At 44.7% G+C, this 22,317-nt stretch overlaps 1 protein-coding gene across 1 annotated transcript; it reads right to left on the minus strand.

Moving 5' to 3' along the window:
* Window positions 1–1,932: 1,932 nt before the first annotated feature.
* LOC129346603 (E3 ubiquitin-protein ligase TRIM58-like) lies at window positions 1,933–18,856 on the minus strand. Its single transcript, XM_055003946.1, has 6 exons — window positions 18,229–18,856; window positions 11,827–11,922; window positions 6,412–6,642; window positions 6,059–6,081; window positions 5,347–5,447; window positions 1,933–3,677 (listed from the first exon to the last, which is right to left on the minus strand). Exons 1-6 carry the CDS (start codon window positions 18,658–18,660, stop codon window positions 3,106–3,108), a joined length of 1,455 nt encoding a protein of 484 aa, XP_054859921.1. The 5' UTR covers window positions 18,661–18,856; the 3' UTR covers window positions 1,933–3,105.
* Between the last annotated feature and the right edge of the window lie 3,461 nt (window positions 18,857–22,317).

Consider the following 22,317-nt stretch of genomic DNA (forward strand, 5'->3'; position numbering starts at 1 on the left):
TCAATTTACACATCAAAGGATACTCAGAGCAGTAAACAGAGTGCCCTGACCTCTCTATCTTTCTAACTCTTTGGTTTGTCCCCCTCCGAAATCTGAGGAGAGAGACAGCACTGAATCTGCCTCTTCCAACAGTATTGATAAGGTTTTTAAAAAATAAAGACCCATTTTCAAAACTCTGCTCAGTTAATGAACAATCTTGAATAGGTCATGAAGGCTCAGACAAGAGGAAGGAAGACCATATATCTTCATTTGTCCATAAAATGCAGAAGTTCATACTGTTGGAGTAATGGAGATTCAGCATAGCTGGATACTGGGGGTGCTATATTTTTCTTTGCACTAGTACTAAACTTTGTGTGTGTGTTACCTTCTTAATGAATAAGATGCCTCTCCTTGTCTAAGCTGGGAGATTTTCTTGGATTCATCTTCCTCTTCCTGTACACTTTGTGTTCTCTCTCTCTCCTCAAAACAACACTTAAAATGCCCCAGAGGTGGAAATATACCTGGTAAAAGTGATTGGAGATCATTCTTAATAGAAGTATCACTATGAACCAATAGATCTTTTAGATTTATTCTTATTCATTCCATTGCTCAAGGTGACATTTGAAAGACTTCCTAGAAGTTATGTTATCATGTTGGCTCTTAACACTCTATTTTGCATTCTGTATGTAAATATTTTTGTGTTCCTTTCATTCTCTGTTCCTTACCTTCTGGAAATAGGAAGTTGTTGTAGTTTTGGATGTTAATAAAGAAATGTTATACTGGCTGTTAATACTGTATTTTAAATTCTGTCTGTAAATATATTTGTGTGCTCCTTCCACTCTGGAAATAGAAAACTGTTGTCATTGTGGTTGTTATTAAAGAAATTTTTCAGGGTAAACTTCTAATATGCTTGGGTGGATGTTTGTGTATTATATTTTAATGTTTCCAGTTTTACTATATGACCATGCTAATTTGATAACTCGTGTTTTTATGTCATAACCGATCCCCCGATGAAGCTTTTAAGCAAAACGCACAGGGATCTACAAAACTTGAATACACTTTTTTACCTGATTCCTGGGGTTAGCCATTAGCTCAAGAGTAAGGCAATAAGGAAGAATGAGTTTAAAAAAAAAACCTGGGTGGTTCTTTACAAATGCAGTTTATTGAAAAGCCATCAGCTAGTTTACTAAGGGCCAAGCTACACATGACGAATGACACTTGAACGGCAAGTGGATTGCGTGGAGGGCAAGTGAATAGGGAGAAATACACTTGCCATTCAAGTGTCATTTGTCATGTGTAGCTTGGCCCTGAGACTCTTTTCCTTTAGCAGAGGGTGAAACCCTTGATGATCAAGCTAACCCCAGCCCTGCTTTAGTCCAGGTCAGCATCAAAGGGTTGCAAATGGAGGCATGCTACCTACCAACATGCAAAAAGCAACTGCGAATACAGGAAGACAGCGAAGTTCTGGACCTCTGATGTCACAGACACTTCGTGAAATGTCATCATGACATCAGTGACCTATAACAGACCTTCCAAGCTCTACAAGACTTTAAGAAGCAATCTCTCCCATAAAGAAAAGGCCGTATGAATGGCAGGATCCAACATGCAGTATACATGAGCCAGTAGCACCTATCAAAATAAAGATACTTGCAAGGGAAAGACATCCAGCTGCTCTTACTCTTAGGGCCAAGCTACAAGTGATGGATGACACTTGAACGGCAAGTGTAGGCCAAGCTACAAGTGATGAATGACACTTGAACGGCAAGTGTATTTCTCCCTGTTCACTTGCCCTCCACTCAATCCACTTGCCGTTCAAGTGTCATTCGTCATGTGTAGCTTGGCTCTCAGTCTTCGTATACAGACCTATATATAAAGTGCTAGTGCAAAATGATGATGGTATCACCTATGAACAATTAATACTTGTAAACTCCATCAGTTTTCTTAGGGCCAAGCTACACATGACGAATGACACTTGAACGGCAAGTGGATTGCGTGGAGGGCAAGTGAATAGGGAGAAATACACTTGCCATTCAAGTGTCATTTGTCATGTGTAGCTTGGCCCTGAGACTCTTTTCCTTTAGCAGAGGGTGAAACCCTTGATGATCAAGCTAACCCCAGCCCTGCTTTAGTCCAGGTCAGCATCAAAGGGTTGCAAATGGAGGCATGCTACCTACCAACATGCAAAAAGCAACTGCGAATACAGGAAGACAGCGAAGTTCTGGACCTCTGATGTCACAGACACTTCGTGAAATGTCATCATGACATCAGTGACCTATAACAGACCTTCCAAGCTCTACAAGACTTTAAGAAGCAATCTCTCCCATAAAGAAAAGGCCGTATGAATGGCAGGATCCAACATGCAGTATACATGAGCCAGTAGCACCTATCAAAATAAAGATACTTGCAAGGGAAAGACATCCAGCTGCTCTTACTCTTAGGGCCAAGCTACAAGTGATGGATGACACTTGAACGGCAAGTGTAGGCCAAGCTACAAGTGATGAATGACACTTGAACGGCAAGTGTATTTCTCCCTGTTCACTTGCCCTCCACTCAATCCACTTGCTGTTCAAGTGTCATTCGTCACTTGTAGCTTGGCCCTGTATTCCTCCCTGTTCACTTGCCCTCCACTTGCGCTCCACTCAATCCACTTGCCATTCAACTGTCATTCGTCACTTGTAGCTTGGCCCTCAGTTCTGCTACAAAGGAAGCTCTAGACAATTCGTGAGTTGGAAAGCACCAAATATTCATTCAATCCACCCCCTTGCCGTAAGACTTGGCCCTCCAACCATCAGCTCAACCCACACATTGCAAATTGTGCCCCAGCAAGTGTAGAAAATCATTTATACTTGGGTGTAAGTATAAATGGCATGCAAGGCAAAGAGCTCCAGAGCAGCTCAAGGAAGCGAGCCATGTTACATATTTTCAGGAAAGCAATACACCCAACCTTCCAGAGTCATTGGTCAACATGTCCTGGAAGAAAATACTTCTCCAACTTCAAGTCTGGTCATTGGTCAGATACTGCACACCGTCTGAATCTTCTTCTCTTTGTTGTTTGGTTCAGCACAGATGTCTCTAATCCTTATTTCTATAAAGTGGTTGTGGGTTCCACAGGGACATGAAAAGGCCTCACTGTGAGGAAGGGCAAGATATTTCTGGGGTCGGGCATGACGCTGGTTGAATGACAAGTGGAGCGTCATTGTGGCCGCCTGCCCGGACCCCTGGATAGAAGTATGGCCGAAGGGTCCCTGTGAAAGAGTCTGTGAAGCTAAAGATGTGGGACCCGTTATCTGCATTATAGAAGGAGACCTCGCCTCCATCATAGTCCAAGAAGATGCCTATTGCACTAGGCCTCACCCTGAGCACCAGCTCCGTCAGGGGGGAAGTGAGAGCAGCGTACTCGTCTCCATTCCTCAGCCACACTGTCCAGAAACCCGTTGCAGGCGAGGGTGTGAAGATCCCCTGCCGACTCACAGATTCTCGGCACACACCGAGGGTCCAGCTGGACTTGCTCCCCACGTGGACTTCCCAGTAGTATCTTCCAGATGTGAACCGTTCCCGCCCCAGCAAGCAGGTGCACGTCTCAAAGCGCACCAAGCTCTTGGGCACATCTTGCCTCCGATCCCCGACTTGTACGCTCAGCAGATCTTCTGATAGGACCAGGTAGGGATTGGCTGATTCAGGGTCAAAGGTCACTGACGCTGCAGGCAGAAACACAATGCCGTCAAACCTCAAGCTCTGTTACTGCAGTCACACAGGAGCGCAGATTCCATCGAAATGTCGGAGATGACCCACTTTCCACTTTTTTTAAAAACAGTTATTTTAATTTTCATATTGTGGCCTCAAATGAATGCAAATCAGTTGCAGTTTATACTCTTGGCGGTTTTGCCCTTATTCCTTTAGCATGTACACTAATCATTCTTGCCTTGAAAATGCCACCAGGGGTCTCCAGAAGTCAGCTATGACTTGACGGCATATTCGACCACCACCATATCACATAATTGCATGAAGCTGCCTTATGAGATGTTTTGCAATGCCGTCCTAAAGAGGTACATCTTCTAAGCCCACTGAATTCAATGGACTTAGAAAGGTGTAACTCTTTGTAGGGTGGCACTATATTGGTCTATCAAGGTCCGTATTGTCTACTTAGATTGGCAACAGTTTTCCAGGGTCTCTGGTGGAGGTTATTCACATCACCTACTAACTGATCCTCTTAACAGGAGATGCTGGGGATTGAACTGGGTACCTTCTGCATGTCACGGAGATGCTGTACCACTCAGGGTCAGAACACACGAGACAAACTTCACGTGAAGAGCATTTGATTGGTCCTGCAATCTCTGCTGGGAATGGTAGTCTAAACCTCCCCACCACCACTGTCCGAGCGAAGAGGAATTTCTTACAAATAGCCACTGATTGTCTTTCAAAGAGATTCTCTCACAGAGACTGATTCTCTTTCAAAAATCCAATCTGCTGGTTTTGCTTCAGCTCAGAGATGGGGGTGGGGTGAGGGGAAAGCCGAGCTGCGATTCCCTGCCGGGAGGGACGAATTTCTCTCTTGCTTGCAAAACTCCTCTGCTTTTTTAATGTCTCTTGTTACGACGTTCCCCCACCAGCCCCCATCCCAAGTTCTCAGAGGATTTTTGAAAGAGAGAAAGAGTGCATGTGTGTGTGTGTAACTCCCCTGTCCCTCCCCAGCTGAGAATCACATTGAGCGGATGGTTTTTTAAACTACAATTCCCAGGGATCATTGCAGGATCCAACACTTGCCCATGAGTATCCTGTGTTTTGATCCTGAGCCACAGCTCTTCCCAGGCAAGTGGTCAGCTGTTGCACAGGACCGTCTGCTTTAAAAGTTTTGTTTTGGCACTGGTTTCAGCTGTACTTTGAGGGCCAAGCTACACATGACGAATGACACTTGAACGGCAAGTGGATTGAGTGGAGGGCAAGTGAACAGGGAGAAATACACTTGCCGTTCAAGTGTCATTTGTCATGTGTAGCTTGGCCCTCAGTCTTGTAGTTCTTAGGGTTAGAAGAAGGATCAACATAAACTGAGTTCTGGAAAGTAAATGTGCACAAGCTTTGGATCCAAACTGGATGGCATGGCAAAGGCATATTTAAGCTTTCATCACATTGGTGTTGGTGCAAGGAGGAGGGGTGTGGGAAGGCCTTCAAGAATACTGCAGTCTTGGCTCTCTGTCAGTCCCATCACTTAATCTGGAATCAAAACCTCACCTGAATAATGATACCAATAGCTTGATTAAAGTCCACAGGCCTAAATGAAAGCCATCAATTGTGCATGAACCAGCCCTGAGAAGATACCATTCCCTTTGCCCCGTTCCTAGTATAATTTTGCATCATTTCCCAATTTACCTCTGTATCTTTGGAGCGACTCCATCAACCCAGGGACATCATACAAATCCGGTAGATCTATAGAAACGAGCTGTGGTTCTGGCAACGACACCTTTTCACTCCTAGAGAGAACATTATTTTTTAAAAAAAATGTTTTACTGTGTTCATAGTCCACCTTTTTCACTGAAACTCAAGACGAGATGGGCCCGAACCCAAATATGAACCAAAGTTCAGCACAAATCAGGTCGGTTGATGATTCATGAACCGGCGATTCATCAGAGCCCATTTCTGACAAACCGCCACAAAATTTACGCCGGTTCATTTTTCGGTTCATCTCTGCAGACAGATTGGCACCAATCAATCAGTTTCCTAGGCAACGGGAGGGATGGGCTTTCTGAAGACCTTCTGCTGACCCGGAAGTGAAATTTTCATGAACCAAACGAACCGGTTTCTGAACCAGGGCATGTTCATGAAAGTTCATGGTTCATTAAATGCGACATACCATGAACAGCACAGTTCATTTTTCTCAGTTCGTGCCCATCTCTTCTCAAGACAACCCACAAAAGCTAAAAATACCATTTTGTGGCCCCTTTAGACAGCAATATTAAAAAAAAGAAATAAACAATGTAATCTTATGCAACGTTCCTGCAGTCAGAGCCCACTGAAATAGTTGTCTTTGAGTACAGTTACTCTTCATCAAACTGCACTGTCAGAAAGATATATTTATACTGACCTGGCCAAGGTGTTTTTCACATCCTAGAGGAAGGAGGGGGAAAAAAAGAAACAGTTTAAATGCCCAGTGCAATCCTGGTCAGGGAATTTACAGTTAGTGGACTCTATGAAGTGAAGTGAGTCTATCATGGTTCAGAAACCCAAAACACAGAAGTCTTTTTACTAGAGTTGCCAACTCCGGTTTGGGAAATTCCTGGAGATTTTAAGGGCAAAAGATCAGGAGTTTGAGGAAGGGAAAGAGCTCAGCAGGAATGTCGTGGCATTCTAGGAGTTGTGTTTCTCTGAGACTCTGATTTTCTCCAGGGGAACTGATCTATGTAGTCCTTTGCAACAGGTAACCCTAGACAGTCTCACCTTGAGCAGAGAGGCAGCTGGCTGCTGGCATTTGAGTTCCATCTCAGAGATCAGGTCTTGCAGACTGGCACACTGCCCCAGCATGAATGCCCAATTCGTTTGCAACTTCTTCAACGTGCCACGTTCTTCCTCTTCAAGCTCTCTCAGGAGCAACTGCTCTTCCTCATCTATTGCCTGGCGCCGTCTCTTGAACCCTGATACAATTAACGCTCTGCGTTGCTCCACTTTCTCCTATCAAAATAGAAAACAGCATCAGGCATCTGGCGGCTTCAACTGGCCTGCCCTCAGATATGATCCATTTGACCATCATTTAAATACATTGCCTGCCCCCCTCTAGAAAGAAAGCAATTCATTAAAGGATAAATATAAAATCTGATTACAAGTGAGATCCATTCAACAGCTAGAATAACTTCCTCAATCTTCATTCAACTTAATACTAGAGTTATGCCATGTCATTTGGCTGAGTGACTGGGCTAGTTTTAAACCAATTGAATTGGGCTGGTTTGGGATGTGCACCTGAGATTTGCTGATGGATTGATTTGTTCCAGGGCAGCCAACTGAGTGCAGAAAATCCCACCTGCCCTGAATATCAGTCTGGGCTGCAAAAATGAATAACTTAAGCTTTTCATGCTATGCAAATAAGCAATTTGTGACTAGAGAGGGGCACAAACCAGGAAAATGGCAGTTTTTGTCGTTCATGGTTTGTCATGTTTCATAAACCACGAACTGGCATGAAAATGCTCGATTTGCAAACTGGTTCATTTGGTTCGTGAATACGTCACTTCTGGGGCAGCAGAAGGCCTGCAGAAAGCCCATCCCCCTTGTTGCCTAGGAAACTGATTAATTGGTGCCAGGCTATCTGCAGTGATGAACCGAAAAACGAAACCAAACGAACCAGCCTAAAAATCATCATGGCTCGTCATGGTTTGTCAGAAATGCCCTCTGACGAACCGCCGGTTTGCAAACCAAAAAACAGCCCAGTTCATAGCAAACTTCAGCTCGTATTTCAGTCCGTGCCCACCTCCAATTGTGACCTAATGTCTGTAGATCAGAAGCAGCTCCAGGATCCTGTTCTAAAGCCAGATTTGAGTCCAGTGTCCCCCTGAAAATTTTGTTGGTCTCCAAGGAGCCACTGGACTCAAATCCTGCTGTTCTACTGCAGACCAACAAGGCTGCGTACTTGAAATGCTCTAAAGCCAGTAATCCATGACTCATAGGGCATCCAGGAAATACTGGGATTGGCAAGGGGATTTCCTGACCCTACGGTCTGTAACAATGCCTGCAACTGTACACAGGGTAACTCTGTCCAATCCCCTTCCCTATCCTGTACTGCTATGCCCACATTCGTCTGCACTTGAATGCAAACAGAAGATCTAAAGGGCCCTTGAAATGGTTCAGATCATGAATGGCTTAGGGTGATGTTGAAACATTTGAATCAGTCACCCAGGCACAGGCCACAGACGTCTACTGAAAAGATTAAGCAAGAAACCCCAGTCATTGCAACTGGGTCATTTGCAAAGTTTGAAAATAACAACAGCAACAACAACATTCGATTTATATACCACCCTTCAGGATGACTTAACACCCACTCTGGGCCAAGCTACACATGACGAATGACACTTGAACGGCAAGTGGATTGAGTGGAGGGCAAGTGAACAGGGAGGAATACACTTGCTGTTCAAGTGTCATTCATCATGTGTAGCTTGGCCCTCAGAGCAGTTTATAAAGTATGTTATCATTATCTCCACGACAACAAAATACCCTGTGAAGTGGGTGAATCCGGTCAAATTTGTGGGGCAGAGGCATGCACGCTTCTTTGAATTCAAAATAGAAAAGAGTCCAGAAGCACCTTTAAGACTAACCCACTTTACTGTAGCATAAGCTTTCGAGAACCACAGCTCTCTTCGTCAGATGCATCTGATGAAGAGAGAGGTGGCTCTCAAAAGCTTATGCTGCAGTAAAGTGGGTTAGTCTTAAAGGTGCTACTGGACTCTTTTCTATTTTGCTACTGCAGACTAACACAGCTAACTCCTCTGGATCTTTGAATTCAGGCATTAGTCCATTTCTTGTGTCAGGCCCATGCCAAGCCAGGACAAAACCAAGTGCAGTCTCTCCCTCTCCCTCTACCAGCTCCTGTAGGCTTGTTTTGAGTATGGTTACAAACTTCGCCATGGGGCCCTGGCATTCTCCAGGAATTAAAACTGATCCCCAGGTGACAGAGAACAGTTCCTCTGCAGAAAATAGATCTAGAGGAGTTAGCCGTGTTAATCTGTAGTAGCAAAATAGAAAAGAGTCCAATGGTACCTTTAAGACTAACCAACTTTACTGTAGCATAAGCTTTCGAGAATCATAACTCTCTTCATCATCTGATGAAGAGAGCTGTGATTCCCGAAAGCTTATGCTACAGTAAAGCTGGTTAGTCTTAAAGGTGCTACTGGACTCTTTTCTATCCTGCAGAAAATGGCAGCATTGGTCAGTAAATTCTATGGCATTTCACCCCTGCTAAGCTTCCTCCTCTCTTCAAATTTCGTCTTCCCCAGGCACCACCCCCAAATGTCTAGGACTTTCCTAATCCAGAGCTGACAATCCGTGTTTCAAGTCCCCCTGCATTCCACTCGAATCAAGAGGACTTAAACCAACTGATTGGGCAACTGTTGTTTTCCCCCAACTAACTGAGCAAATAGTTTCCCGCTGACTCAACCACGTTCCAAGTTAGCATGCGAGAAAACAGAGCCAGAGGCATCTGCAGAAAATGACACAGCGGCTTCGTGTATTACTCGGAACGAGGATCCCACTTGGGCATAAACAGACCTTAAAAGCCACCAGCTCAGAATTGCCCTCTTTATCTACTCTTATGCCCTTAGACAGTAGAGGCAGAAATTTAGCAGGGGGAGGCTTTCCTCACTATGCCTTCCTCTGCTGATCATTTGCTGAAGGCAAAGGACCAGGTTCAGTAGAAAAAACAGTTGTCAACTCTATACTCAACCACAACCGCCACCCCCAGTTGCAATAATTTCCTATGCGGTGGTCCAGGTTTGCAAAACTACAGAAAAGGGCAAGCTAGGATACCATGGTGACGAAAGGGAACCTCCACATTTTCAGAGACAGTAAAGCGCTATCATTTATTCAATAAACCACTGTGCCAGGAGGTAATATCATGGCAAGACCTCAGCCTCTATGTCCAGATGTTAACCCTCCGGAATAACCGGTTGGCCACTGTGTGAGACAGGATGTTGTACTAGAGGGACCACTCCAGAGTGCTATTCTAACTCTCATATGGTCAGACTTGTCACAAGGTGGCAGCAGAGGCTGGGAAACCAAGCTCTTTATGCAAAGTCCTTCATACCTAATATCCTGATGTCCTTGCCTGGTTCACACATGCAGATGATGATGATAGACTGTTGAGGTGGTAGAATGGATTGTAGACTGGAGGGGGAGGATTCGGGAATACTCCTCTCATTGCCAGTTCCATGCAAGCAGAAAAGAGCTTTTCTGCCTGGTGAGCTAGTTTTCTATTTGCATGTTTTCTCTTTTTAAAAAATACATATTCAGAGCTGGAATCTGTCACCTGAAGTCTCAAGTGGCCCATTCCTCTCAGGCCTCTACCATGTCCTCCAGGGGCCAAGCTACACATGACGAATGACACTTGAACAGCAAGTGTATTTCTCCCTGTTCACTTGCCCTCCACTCAATCCACTTGCCGTTCAAGTGTCATTCGTCATGTGTAGCTTGGCCCCAGGTTTCATTCTCTTGCATGTGTGAACCAGGTATCCTCAAGAGAGGTGTGTCTGCACTCTCTCACGTCCCCAGGTACAACAATGAAGTCAAGCTTGGTGGAAGATCACGCCTGATATTTGCATTCCAAAGTCACTGCAAAATTCGAGAGGGATGTCTGATTCAAAGTGCCTTCATGAGCACACCAGACAAGCTACAACTACTCTTTGGGGCAACAGAAAGTAACACGTGCATGTTGTTGTTCACTCCTAGATTTGCATGTGCCACAAAGAAGAATTGCCTTCATTCGCGAATGTCAAGCCGGGCCCTCCCTTCATTCTTAATAATGTTGCAATGCTGCTGTGATCTTTTTGTCCTTGCTTAGGGCGACTGGATTAAATCTTCTGTAATGACAAAAAGCATTTGTAGATGTTGGGATCAAATAGTTCACAATTTAGCCAACACTGGGAAAAGTGAAAAGTATTTGAAAATAATATTAAGTTAAATTGTGAAGGGGATTTGTTTCATAACAACAACAACAACAGCAGCAACAACAACAACAACAATAATAATTCTATTTATATACCACCCTTCTGGACAACTTAATGCCCACTCAGAGAGGTTTACAAAGTATGTTGTTATTATACCTACAACAATCACCCTGTGAGGTGGGTGGGTCTGAGAGAGCTCTGAGAGAGCTGTGACTGACCCAAGGTCACCCAGCTGGCTTCATTTATTTAAAACATTTCTGACCTGTTTTTCCCCTATTTTTCATCTATGGGATGATTTAAACAATTGCATTAAAGAATAATCCTATAGATAGGACTATACAGGGATGGTATCTGGAATCTTTAGTGACCCTGGTGATAACTCTTATGGGGTCTTGCAGACCCCTGAAACTCAAAATTTTCTGAAGGTATAGGAATAACCCTGAATGATTTGGTATTCTGTATATAAAGCATCACATCAGCATAAAATAATGATTGCATTGTCAAATGAGTTTTCATGATAATTTCATCCAGTACCAAAAGACATACAATATTTCCCACTGTTCACTTGAGTAATTGACCCTCAGAGCTAAACCAGACGAGACAAATTACACGAGGATGCTCAAGTGGAGACACAATGTTAGCTGGGAAGCATAGTTTGAATTTTACCTCTCTACAGAGCTGCCAAGGATTGCCCTTCAGAGCGTTTGTTAATAATTGACAGAGCCTACTGAGGGCAGGGGGCAAAGAGGAAATTAACAAACCCTCTGAGGAGCCATCTTTGCCACTCTGTAGAGAGGTGAAATTGACAAACCCTCTGAGGAGCGATCTATGCCAGCTTTGTAGGGAGAGGTGAAATTCAAACAACGCTTCCCAACTAACATTGTGTCTCCCTTCACTTGAGCATCCTCATGTAATTCATCTCATGTGGTTTAGCTCTCAGTGCCCTTTTAATAAAATTCTTTAATCTGCATACACAAACAACATATGCATACGGAAACACTGCCCAACAATTCTCTCCTTTTCCTGTAGAAGGAGGCATTGGGTATGAGGGTGCAAAGGCAAGTTTTACATTTCTACATTTGGGTTCCATCACCGACCCCCAAAGTTACGGATTGTTCTCTGTTTTTCAAGGGCTTAACCCTGTTATTTCAGCACCCTAACAATCCGCTTGCTGCTTGTTCCATGCTACGATTTCTGATCAGAGACATACCTTCCACTGGGCTGTTTTCTCTTCCTCTTGGGCTTCCAACTTGGTTGCTTCTCCCAGCACTTTCCTCAGAAAATCCACAGCTTCCTGAAGCTTCATCTACAGAGAAAGCACAAAGCTGTGATATCTATAGCTTCTGAGTAAAATGCTGAACAGGGGTGCTTTCGGGGGACTTGGTCTTTCTCCACGATGAACAGAGCCTACTCAAGCAGATGTTTTCTTATAGGTGTAATAATGATAACAATAACAATAACGATAACGATAATGATAACGATAATGATGTTCTAATTATATGCCACTTTTCAGGACTACTGAACACCCAGTCAAAGTGGTTTACAAAGTGTGTTAATATTATCCTCACAACAATCACCCTGTGAGGTGGATGGGGCTGAGAGAGCTCTGAGAGAGCTGTGACCAACCCAAGGTCACCCAGCTGGCTTCAAGTGGAGGAGTGGGGAATCAAACTCAGTTCTCCAGATTGGAGTCCTGCCGCTCTTAACCACTACACCAAACTGTTAACAAAGACATCTCTGCAGCCTACAGTAGCATGACAGAAACATCAATGAAGGGTTAACCATCTATTTATATATTTTACTTCATTTATACTTTGCCTTTCTCTCCAGTAGGGGCCCAAAGCAGCTTATATCCTCCTCCTCTTCCCCAGTGAGGTAGGTGAGGCTGAGCATGTGTGACTGGCCCAAGGTCACCCAGCAAACTTCCGTGGCAGAGCAGGGATTCAAACCAGGGTCTCTTAGGGCCAAGCTACACATGACGAATGACACTTGAACGGCAAGTGGATTGAGTGGAGGGCAAGTGAACAGGGAGAAATACACTTGCCGTTCAAGTGTCATTCATCATGTGTAGCTTGGCCCTCAGATCCTAGGCCAACACTATAACCACTACACCAGACTGGCTCTCTTACCCTGCCCTTCCCCCAATGGGATTCTCAACCATTCAATAAATCAGCTCACAGCCTATTCTCTATTTGCAATCAGCACAGTTGGTCATTCTACAAACTGTTCATATGTATTCAAATAATTTACACTCATATGACTGCAAAAAAAGATGATTGGGCATGCATGACCACATATTGTGCTTTCCCACGCTTTATGCTTTCTACTGCCACCTTCTTTATGGTGTTTGCCACATTCCTTAAGTGGACAAAGCGTACAGTTAGAGACTTACTATTGCAAGGTGTCTCCCTGTATCCCTTATTGTTAATAGTAAAGGCAAGTGAACTGTCCAGATTTGGATAAAGTTGCACATGCATATGGGAATTGTAGTTCACTCCTACATCCAGTAAATTATTGTTGCTAAAACTTATTTGATTAACGCTAGATGCATTTAACAGAGGCATCTTTTCCCACTGGATTCCTGAACGGCCTTGACCTGGATAGCCCAGGCAAGCCTGATCTCGTCAGATCTCAGAAGCTCAGCAGGGTCGACATTGGTTACTAATTGGATGAGAGACCTCCAACAAAGACCAGGGTTGCAGAGGCAGGCCATGGCAAACCACCTCTGTTTGTCTCTTCCCTTGAAAACACCAGCAGGGGTCGCCCTAAGTCAGCTGTGACTTTGCGCACATTCCACCACCATGACAGACAAGAGAAGCTGAGGGGCAAGCTACACATGACGAATGATACTTGAACAGCAAGTGTATTTCTCCCTGCTCACTTGCCCTCCACTCAATCCACTTGCCGTTCAAGTGTCATTCGTCATGTGTAGCTTGGCCCTGAGTGTGAGAAAGAGTCTCTGGCCTTGAAACTCCAACTAGGGGCTCGCCACAAGTCAGCTGTGACTCAATGGCACTCTCCACCTTTCTTGGCCCATAACAACCGCATGAACCAATGTGTGTGAATAGGAAAGGCAAGCAATCTGTTCAGATTGGGAATACTACGCATAGGCACATTCTCACACTCCTTCATGAGAGTTCTAGTAATTTTTTTTCAGAGGAAGACTTCTCATTCCCTGGGTACCCATGGGATCCTTGTTGTGCATAAAGGCAAAAAGCTGCTCTGATTGTGTGTAAATGCACAGCATAAACACAATTCATTTGAGTTTCAACTGAGTGTCAAATGAGCACAATAAGTTTGAGTGTCAAACGTTCATGCTGAAGTTTGCATCATCACTGCCCAGAACGGCTTTCATGGCTCTCTCTTCTTCCATGCGATCTTTACAACAACCCTGCGAGAAAGATTAGGTCGGGAGAAAGTGACTGGCGCAAGATCACCCAAATCTCTGTATCTGTGTGCAATTGAACCCAGGTCTTACCAGTACCTGTTTTGACACTAATGACTTTGTGACAAAACTCCTTTTCATCAGTGTCAAAGGTAGGTCCATAAGAGAGCCAGTTTTCCTAGGCAAAATACCAAAGAGTCCAGTAGCACCTCTAAGACTAACCCACTTTATTGTAGCATAAGCTTTCGAGAGCCACAGCACTCTTCGTCAGATGCTACAATATGCTACAATAAAGTGGGTTAGTCTTAAAGGTGCTACTGGACTCTTTGCTCTTTTGCTACTGCAGACTGACACGGCGAACTCCTCTGGATCTATGACCACAGTTTCCCTAACGCCTTCCTTGGGAAGTATCACTTGTTTGGGATGAGATACTCCTTCCTAACACTTAAAGGCTAAAATATTATGAGATGGGGGAGCAAGGAAAAGGAGTCTCTCGTCCCCCTCAGCTAAAGCACTCAGCACTGTTTTTTAGTGTTGCCATCATGCTTGCTTCAAGAAGAGGAAATTGGGAAATGGAAGGAACTGAAGAAAGCATCATTTACGGGTGGAATTTTAGCAGTTGACCCATGCTCCAAGTAATACATGGTGATACAGTTTCTTACTCCAGAACAGATTTATCAATCTCCTGCGGGTGGGGAGCTGGAATTCTCCTAAAATTACAGCTAACCTCCATGAAGATGATGATAGCAACAGCAGCAGCAGCAGCACTTATATACTGTTCTTCTAGACAGATTAGTGCCTTACCAAGAGCAGTGGACAAATTAGTGTTATTATTATCCCCACAATACAGCTGGGGAGCTGCAGCTGAGAGTCGGAGTGGCTTACCCAAGGCCACCTGCTGAGCTCATGGCAGTAGTGGGATTTGAACCAGTAGAGTGCTGATTCGCAGTCAAACCACTTAATCGCTGTGCTACAGCAGCTCTCTATCTCCCTTAAGATAGCTTAAGGGAGGTGGCCATGTTGGTCTGCAGTAGAGCAGTGGGATTTGAGTCCAGTGGCACCTTAAGAGACCTACATACTTTTCAGGGTATAAGCTTTCAAGAGGCAAAGCTCGCTTCTTCAGATAAAGATTCTTCCCTGCATCTGAAGAAGGGAGTGTTGACTCTCGAATGCCTATACCCTAAAACATCTTGTTTGCCTCTTAAGGTGTCATTAGACCCAGCTGACTACGGGCCAAGCTACACATGACGAATGACACTTGAACGGCAAGTGTATTTCTCCCTGTCCACTTGCCCTCCAATCAATCCACTTGCCGTTCACGTGTCATTCGTCATGTGTAGCTTGGCCCTACCAGACTGCAGAGATCAGTTCCCCCAGAGGAAATCACAGCTTTGGAAGGTGAAGGGACTCTTATGGCAGGACATCTCTGCTGATCTCACATCCCTCTCCAAACTCTACCCTCCCAGGCACAGCCACCAAATCTCCAGGAACTGCTCAAACCAGAGTTGTCAACTCTAGTCCAGAATGAGGTACAGCAGAGTGGGTGGGAGGTGGGTTATTACGAGACAGTTATCCACAAACAGTGTCTCTATCTAGGGCCCTGAACCATGTGAAACCCTCTGCTAAACTCTTCTAAAAGGCAATTCACACAACCAGTGGGTTCATTGTTTTCAGTCAGTCACTTCTTTGTGGGTTAGGTTGCACAAGTCTGAGGTTTTGGCACGTCATCACAAACATTTCCCCAGCACTCATCAATACAGCTGCAAGTTGATTGTTGCACGTGGTGCTGAAAGATTTCCTTCCTTCCTTTCTCTGTAACTTAACAGCCTATAAGCTGTATGTCAAGTATTTTATAAGTAGCTTATAACTCTATGGATAAATATGGCTAGATCACATGTACATTTTTTTTTATCTTGCCCGACAGCAAGATCTTTAGTTTCTGTTGTTCAGAAATACTCATAGATGTTCAGTCCAGGGAGTAATATATCAATTGCGAAGTAAATTGTAATAGGGGCAGCTAAAAAGGATATGGGCAGTTGAATCAACTAGATCCATACAAATTATTTATTTTATTTATTTATGTCATTTATATTCCGCCTTTCTCACTGTGGCTCAAGGTGGATTACGAACTGTGAGATTAGTGCAATTGGTAGCAAGGACAAGGGCAGGCATTTCCATACAGTGGCCATTTCCACACGGCTTACCTGTACTCATAACGTCCCCCGGTAGATCGCGCAAAAAACACAGAAGATTGCATTTCCTCGGGCGAGATTTGCGCGACGTCACGTGACATTACACAAATCTCGCGCGAGAAAACGCAATCTTCCGCATTTTTTGCGCAATCCACCAGGACGTTACGAGCACAGGTAAGCCGTGTGGAAACGGCCAGTGTCAAGAACATTTCCATAAACAATGTCATAAGGTAAATGAATACAAGTTTACAAAGACATAGCATTAGCAAGGATCCAATATGGGGCTGAAGAATTGCTGGAACAGAACATAATCAATTCTAGGACTTACATTAAACAACATGAGGCACAGGTAGTATATAGGAGTACATATTTAAAGCAACAAATAATATGTAAGGCAACATAATGGTGAAGTCTATGGTTCCTAACTCATTAGTGAAACATCTGGGACCCCTTTCCTACAATACTGCCCTCCTAGCTGAGAAAAAAAGCCTTTTTGAATAATTCGGTTTTCATCGTTTGCAGAAAGCCAGGAGCGTGGGGGCTCGTCCTGACCTCCTCGGGCAGGTTGTTCCGTAGGGTAGGGGTCACCACAGAGAAAGCCCATGAACAGACTGCTGTTGATTTCGCCCATGTGCAGGCTGGCACTTGCAAGAGACCCTGTTCAGATGAGTGAAGCTGCCGTGGTGCTTCTCAGTACAATAGCATTTCTCAGGGGGTGCTGAAAGATTTTATAGTGGTCTCTATGAAGTGGAACATAAGGGACCATGTTAGCAAAGGAAGAGTTATTTAATACTGTCATCATATGCCTATCTGTCAACTAGAGATGCTTCAGCTCCCGTAGGTTCCTGCCAGGCCTCATGCATGACAGGGGAAGGTTACCAGCTGACCAGCAGAAAAACTAGCCTGCCTTGCTTCATTGCCCATTAGGTGGCAACATGGTCTACAGAAATCTACAGGTGAGACTTCAAAAAAAACAGAGATAAGCATTATCGTCACCTGGTAATTCCTGCACATCAGGCTGCCTTTAAAAGCACAGGATTTAGAGCTAATATTTTTTTTTAAACCTTGGAAATGCTAGTCATGGGAAAGGCGAAAGGAGGGTGGCGCCAACGCTGTAAGAATATGAAAGAGGTGAAGAAACCAGGCAAAGCCGTTTCAACTTACCTTGCCTCTCCGCATTTAACAACATCCTGCTATGTCAATATTAAGCTGGCAAACCTTTCCTGATCTTAATACCAGGGGAAAAAACCCTTCACCTTGTTAATTTCGGCACATGGCTGCTGTTTAAAAGCACAGGGGCGAATAAACTGGGAAGAAAGCAAACTTGTCGGCTACCCTGAGACCACAGTTGAATCTCAGCGAGATTCAGACCACAAGCTTAACGGAAATCGCTCAACAGTTAGACAGAAATCTGCAATCTTTCCAGTTAGTGAAGGGAACTAACTTTTTGGTGATTAACAGCAGCGTGACTCTAATCTGGAGAACTGGGTTTGATTCCACACTCCTCCACTTGCAGCCAACTGGGTGATCTTGGGTCAGTCACAGCTCTCTCAGAGCTCTCTCAGCCCCACCCACCTCACAGGGCGATTGTTGTGGGGATAATAACAACACACTTTGTAACATAAACCCCTCTGAGTGGGTGTTAAGTTGCCCTGAAGGGTGGTATGTAAATCAAATGTTATTATTATTATTTCCCTCAATTTATCTCCCCTCAGAACACCTAAATATCCTTTCCTCCCACCCTGGTCTCAGGGCCAAGCTACAAGTGATGAATGACACTTGAACGGCAAGTGTATTTCTCCCTGTTCACTTGCCCTCCACCCAATCCACTTGCCGTTCAAGTGTCATTCGTCACTTGTAGCTTGGCCCTCAGAGAAGAAGACAAGTGCCATGGGAGGGGAGATTCATCTCCCCTCAGCTACCCTTATATGGAACTCCCTACCACAGTTTACATATATGAGTAAACACACATATATAGAGTATGTACACATGTATACATGTATATTTCTGAAGTAAAATTCAGACGCCTCCTTACCTTGTATTCATGGGCTGCTTCCTCGATGGGCAGGACAGTGTGCGAACGATGCTCTCGGGATTTGTCACACACCAGGCAAATGGGCTCCCCATCATCCTGGCAGAAAAGGCGCAACTTCTTGCCATGCCTCTCACACAGGCCCTCGCTGAGGCTTCGGCCTGGTCGCAGAGCCAGACGCTCGATGCCCTCCACAATGCTGGCCAGTTGTTTGTTGGGGCGCGAGCTGCTCAGCAGGAAGCCAGCCCGGCACTGTGGGCAAAGAGCCGCACCCATCGCTGAAGCAGCTCCCCGCTCGCAGTAATTGGAGATGCAGGCGTAGCAGAAGTTGTGGCCACAGTCGATGGTCACCGGATCCCTCAGGTACTCCAGGCAGATGGAACAAGACACCTCGTCCTGAAGTCTTTCCACAGGGTCATCTCTAGAAGAGGCCATGGCCTGCCACAGCCTCCTTCAGGGTTCCTGACAGGACGGACAATGCCTGAGCGATGCCAACACATTACGATTTGCCGGGAGTGGCTACAGTAGGGAGGGAGCCCAGGCTAGTGATGATTTCCGTCTTGGAAGCCCTCCATGGGTTTTTGTTGCGGGAGGTTTCCATTCCAAGCATAGACAAAAACACAGAGGCAGGCTTTTCTTGCAAGGAAACAGCCTCAGAAAGGAGGGGAGAAAAGACTGGGAACTAAGCCAACAAATGAGGTCAAAAATCTTGCAAACAGGACAAGCGAGTTCCTGTGGAGCACGGCAACTGGAGTCCGGTTTTTGAGCATGTTGGTGATGTTTTTGTGGTGCTGTGCCTCCCGCACTGTTACTGGGTGTAGGTGTAACCTCCCGGAACTGTTTTAGCCCAGTGGGTGGATAGAGGCTAGCAGCACGGGTAGAGTCTGATTGCTCTGGAGCTGGATACAACTCTGGGCTCTTATCGCCTTGCAGGAATTTATCTATGTAAAATGTTAACTGGAAAGGGGGTAAATTTAGCATGTAAGATATTATTATTGGAATTGGAATCCTATTGTTATTGTGGTGGTGGTGGTGGAAAGTGCTGTCAGGTCATAGCTGACTTATGGCAACCCCTGGTGGGGTTTTCATGGCAAGTGACTAACAGGGGCGGTTTGCCATTGCCTGCTTCTGCAACCCTCGTCGTCTTTGGAAGTCTTTCTCCAATTACTAATCAAGGCCGACTCTGCTTAACTTCAGATAACTGATAAGATCTTGCCTGAACTATCCAGGTCAGGTCACGATGGAGTTGTATTTTTCAAACAGAAGACACACTTGGTTTCTGTAATGCCTGGTCTGTTCCTTCAAGCAAAAAGATTGTCTTGGAAGACACTTGGCGGCACTTGATGGGCCAGAAAAGTTGGACTCGCTCGCCACAAAGTAGTATCAATCAACAACCAAATGCTTAACCAAATTCAAAGACATTATCCTGTGCAAGTTTTTGTTGTTGTTGTTGTTGCACTCATAGGTTTAATTTCAGGTAGGTAGCCATGTTGGTCTACAGTAGAAGAGGAAGATTTGAGGCCAGTGGCATCTTAAAGACCCACAAAATTTTCCGGGTATAAGCTTTCGAGAGTCAATGCTTCTTTTGTCAGATACCTGCCTAGTGAAGGGAGCTTTGACTCTCACAAGCTTATACACTGAAAATCTTGTTTGGCCTTAAGTTGCTACTGGACTAGAACCTTGCTGACCTCTGTGTTTAGTTACACAACTCTTGTTGTATTGTTCTGTATATTGGAGGGGTTTGACTTAAAGAAATTTATTAATTTACACTGTCTTGCAAGTTCTGTTCCAAATCTAGCCTTGTAGAACTCAAGCAGAGTTATATAGGAAGTTTTCAACAACTACAATACTCCACTCAGCATTACCATTACCTGATCTGAATAGCCCAGGCAAGCCAGATTTCACAAGCTAAACCAGGTTGGCCTTGGTTAGTAATTGCATGGGATGGGATATAGAGGCAGGAAATGGCAAACCACCTCAGTTAGTCTCTTGCCTTGAAAACCCCAGCAGAGGTTGCCGTGTCAGCTATGACTTGACAGCACTCTCCACCACCATTACCAGTATTGACATCCCCAATACTATTTATCAGTTGTAGGGGGATCCAATGACAGCCATCGGTTTCCCCACTCCAGGGCAAGTATTTTCCAATTTTCACCATCTTTCTGCTCAGCTGACGCTCTAGACAGTGAGTGAGAAACACAACCACTTTAAGCTTTAGAGATCCATTCACACATAAATATGCACAGCGTTTCTCCCACAAGTCCCCTCGCCCCATGATATAGATGATTTCTACATGACCTTGAATAGCTCAAACATTCTATGAACGCCATCAATAGCACCTAACAATTACCATTAAACAGTGACCTAAGAAGTGGAAGAGCCCCCGCACATGTTGGTGAGTGGCGACACAGTTTTTGAGGGGGTGCTGGGAGTTTGCACAGGGGAGAGACCGGGGCAGCCTGTGAAATTTAAATGGCCAGGAACAGGCCAAGTTAAGTGATGCTGCAAACTCAGGGCCAAGCTACAAGTGACGAATGACACTTGAACAGCAAGTGTATTTCTCCCTGTTCACTTGCCCTCCACTCGATCCACTTGCTGTTCAAGTGTCATTCGTCACTTGTAGCTTGGCCCTCAGCATTTGGGGGGTCTTCAGCGCAGACCTGGCCAGTAGCATCGACAGTGGGTTCCAGCTCACCCATTGCCTCCAATGGCAGTAGAGAAGGAGGCACCAGTGTAACCCCTATGAGGTCATTGGTTTAGCCCAGTGGGGTGGAGTCAGTAGCTAGAGGCAGGCTGCTGAGGAGGAGGCTGGTTGCTGGGGAGCTTAATAATAATTTATACACTCTTATCACCTTGAATAAGGTAATCAAATGTTGTATGTAAACAATATGACTTAAAGTGGTGTTTGTGTATTGTGTTTGGTTGGTGTTACTCGGACTGTATTATTTCTGCAGGGCTAAAATTCCCCAACAAGAGGACAGAAGCCTGGGCTACAGTTGCTTGGAATTAGTGAAAAAGGACTCACCACTTTGTGGAATGTTGAACTGTTTTACCTTTTCAAAGACATTGTTGATTTAAAGTTTTCTGAATGGTTGCGCTTATGAGTTAGTTTTTAAAAAATAGTTGTATTTTATTAATTGTTAAGAAGTATTTTTTTTAAAAGAAGAAAGATTCTTTCTTAAAATTGTGTGAAAGTTGTTTCTTAAGCCCCATAGAACCCATAAAAAAGAAGTTACACCAGCACTGGGTGAGCTGATGCTGATAATTGTAGCTGCAGAAGAACTTGTGTCTACTGATCTGCAGCCCCGCTTTGGTATCTCTACCTGCAGTTCCCAAAACATAAAAAGTGTGCTCTATGGGCCAAGCTACACATGACGAATGACACTTGAACAGCAAGTGTATTTCTCCCTGTTCACTTGCCCTCCACTCAATCCACTTGCCGTTCAAGTGTCATTCGTCATGTGTAGCTTGGCCCTACTTGTGTCCTCGATCCACCAGGAGAAAGATATTCATTGCTTGAAAAACCACCAACTCTTTCCATTTTCCAGAAGATTGCAAAGGTAAGGACAGTTTCTACAAGAGGTCCATTTTGGCAGGTGAGTGTTAAGCGATGAGTGTGTGGCTTTTGATTATAATATTTCTCAAGAATTCCGCTAGAAATTTCAAATCAGTAACATTTTATATTGTAGGCTTCTAATGTACAGTACAAGAGCCCCGTAAGCTGCAGTACTGCAGCCCAAGCTCTGCTCATGACCTGAGCTTGATCCTGGCGGAAGCTGGGTTCAGGTAGCCAGCTCAAGGTTGACGCAGCCTTCCATCCTTCTGAGGTCGGTAAAATGAGCACCCAGTTTCCTGGGGGTAAAGTGTAGATGACTGGGGAAGGCAAATTACCAGTAACAAAAGTCTGCCAAGAAAACGTCGTGATGCAATGTCCCCCCATGGGTCATTAATGACTTGGTGCTTGCACCTTTAGCTTTAATGTACAGCATTGGGTTCTGAATTACACATAAAAGCTTATCATGACAGCAGCTTTCTGGGTTCTTATTGCTAAAGGTGCTTGGAACGTTGTTGTTGTTTTTTTGCTTAGCTCTC

Source organism: Eublepharis macularius, chromosome 19 (assembly GCF_028583425.1).
Source record: "Eublepharis macularius isolate TG4126 chromosome 19, MPM_Emac_v1.0, whole genome shotgun sequence".
NCBI classification, from domain to species: domain Eukaryota; kingdom Metazoa; phylum Chordata; class Lepidosauria; order Squamata; family Eublepharidae; genus Eublepharis; species Eublepharis macularius.

Bases quoted from the DNA above. Each gene is read 5' to 3' on its own strand.
- LOC129346603 (XM_055003946.1), bottom strand. From the start codon at position 18,660: ATGGCCTCTTCTAGAGATGACCCTGTGGAAAGACTTCAGGACGAGGTG. The intron at 11,923-18,228 runs GTAAGGAGGCGT...CTTTCTCTGTAG, and splicing joins AAGCAGCCCATGAATACAAG to ATGAAGCTTCAGGAAGCTGT. The intron at 6,643-11,826 runs GTATGTCTCTGA...CTATTTTGATAG, and splicing joins AGAAAACAGCCCAGTGGAAG to GAGAAAGTGGAGCAACGCAG.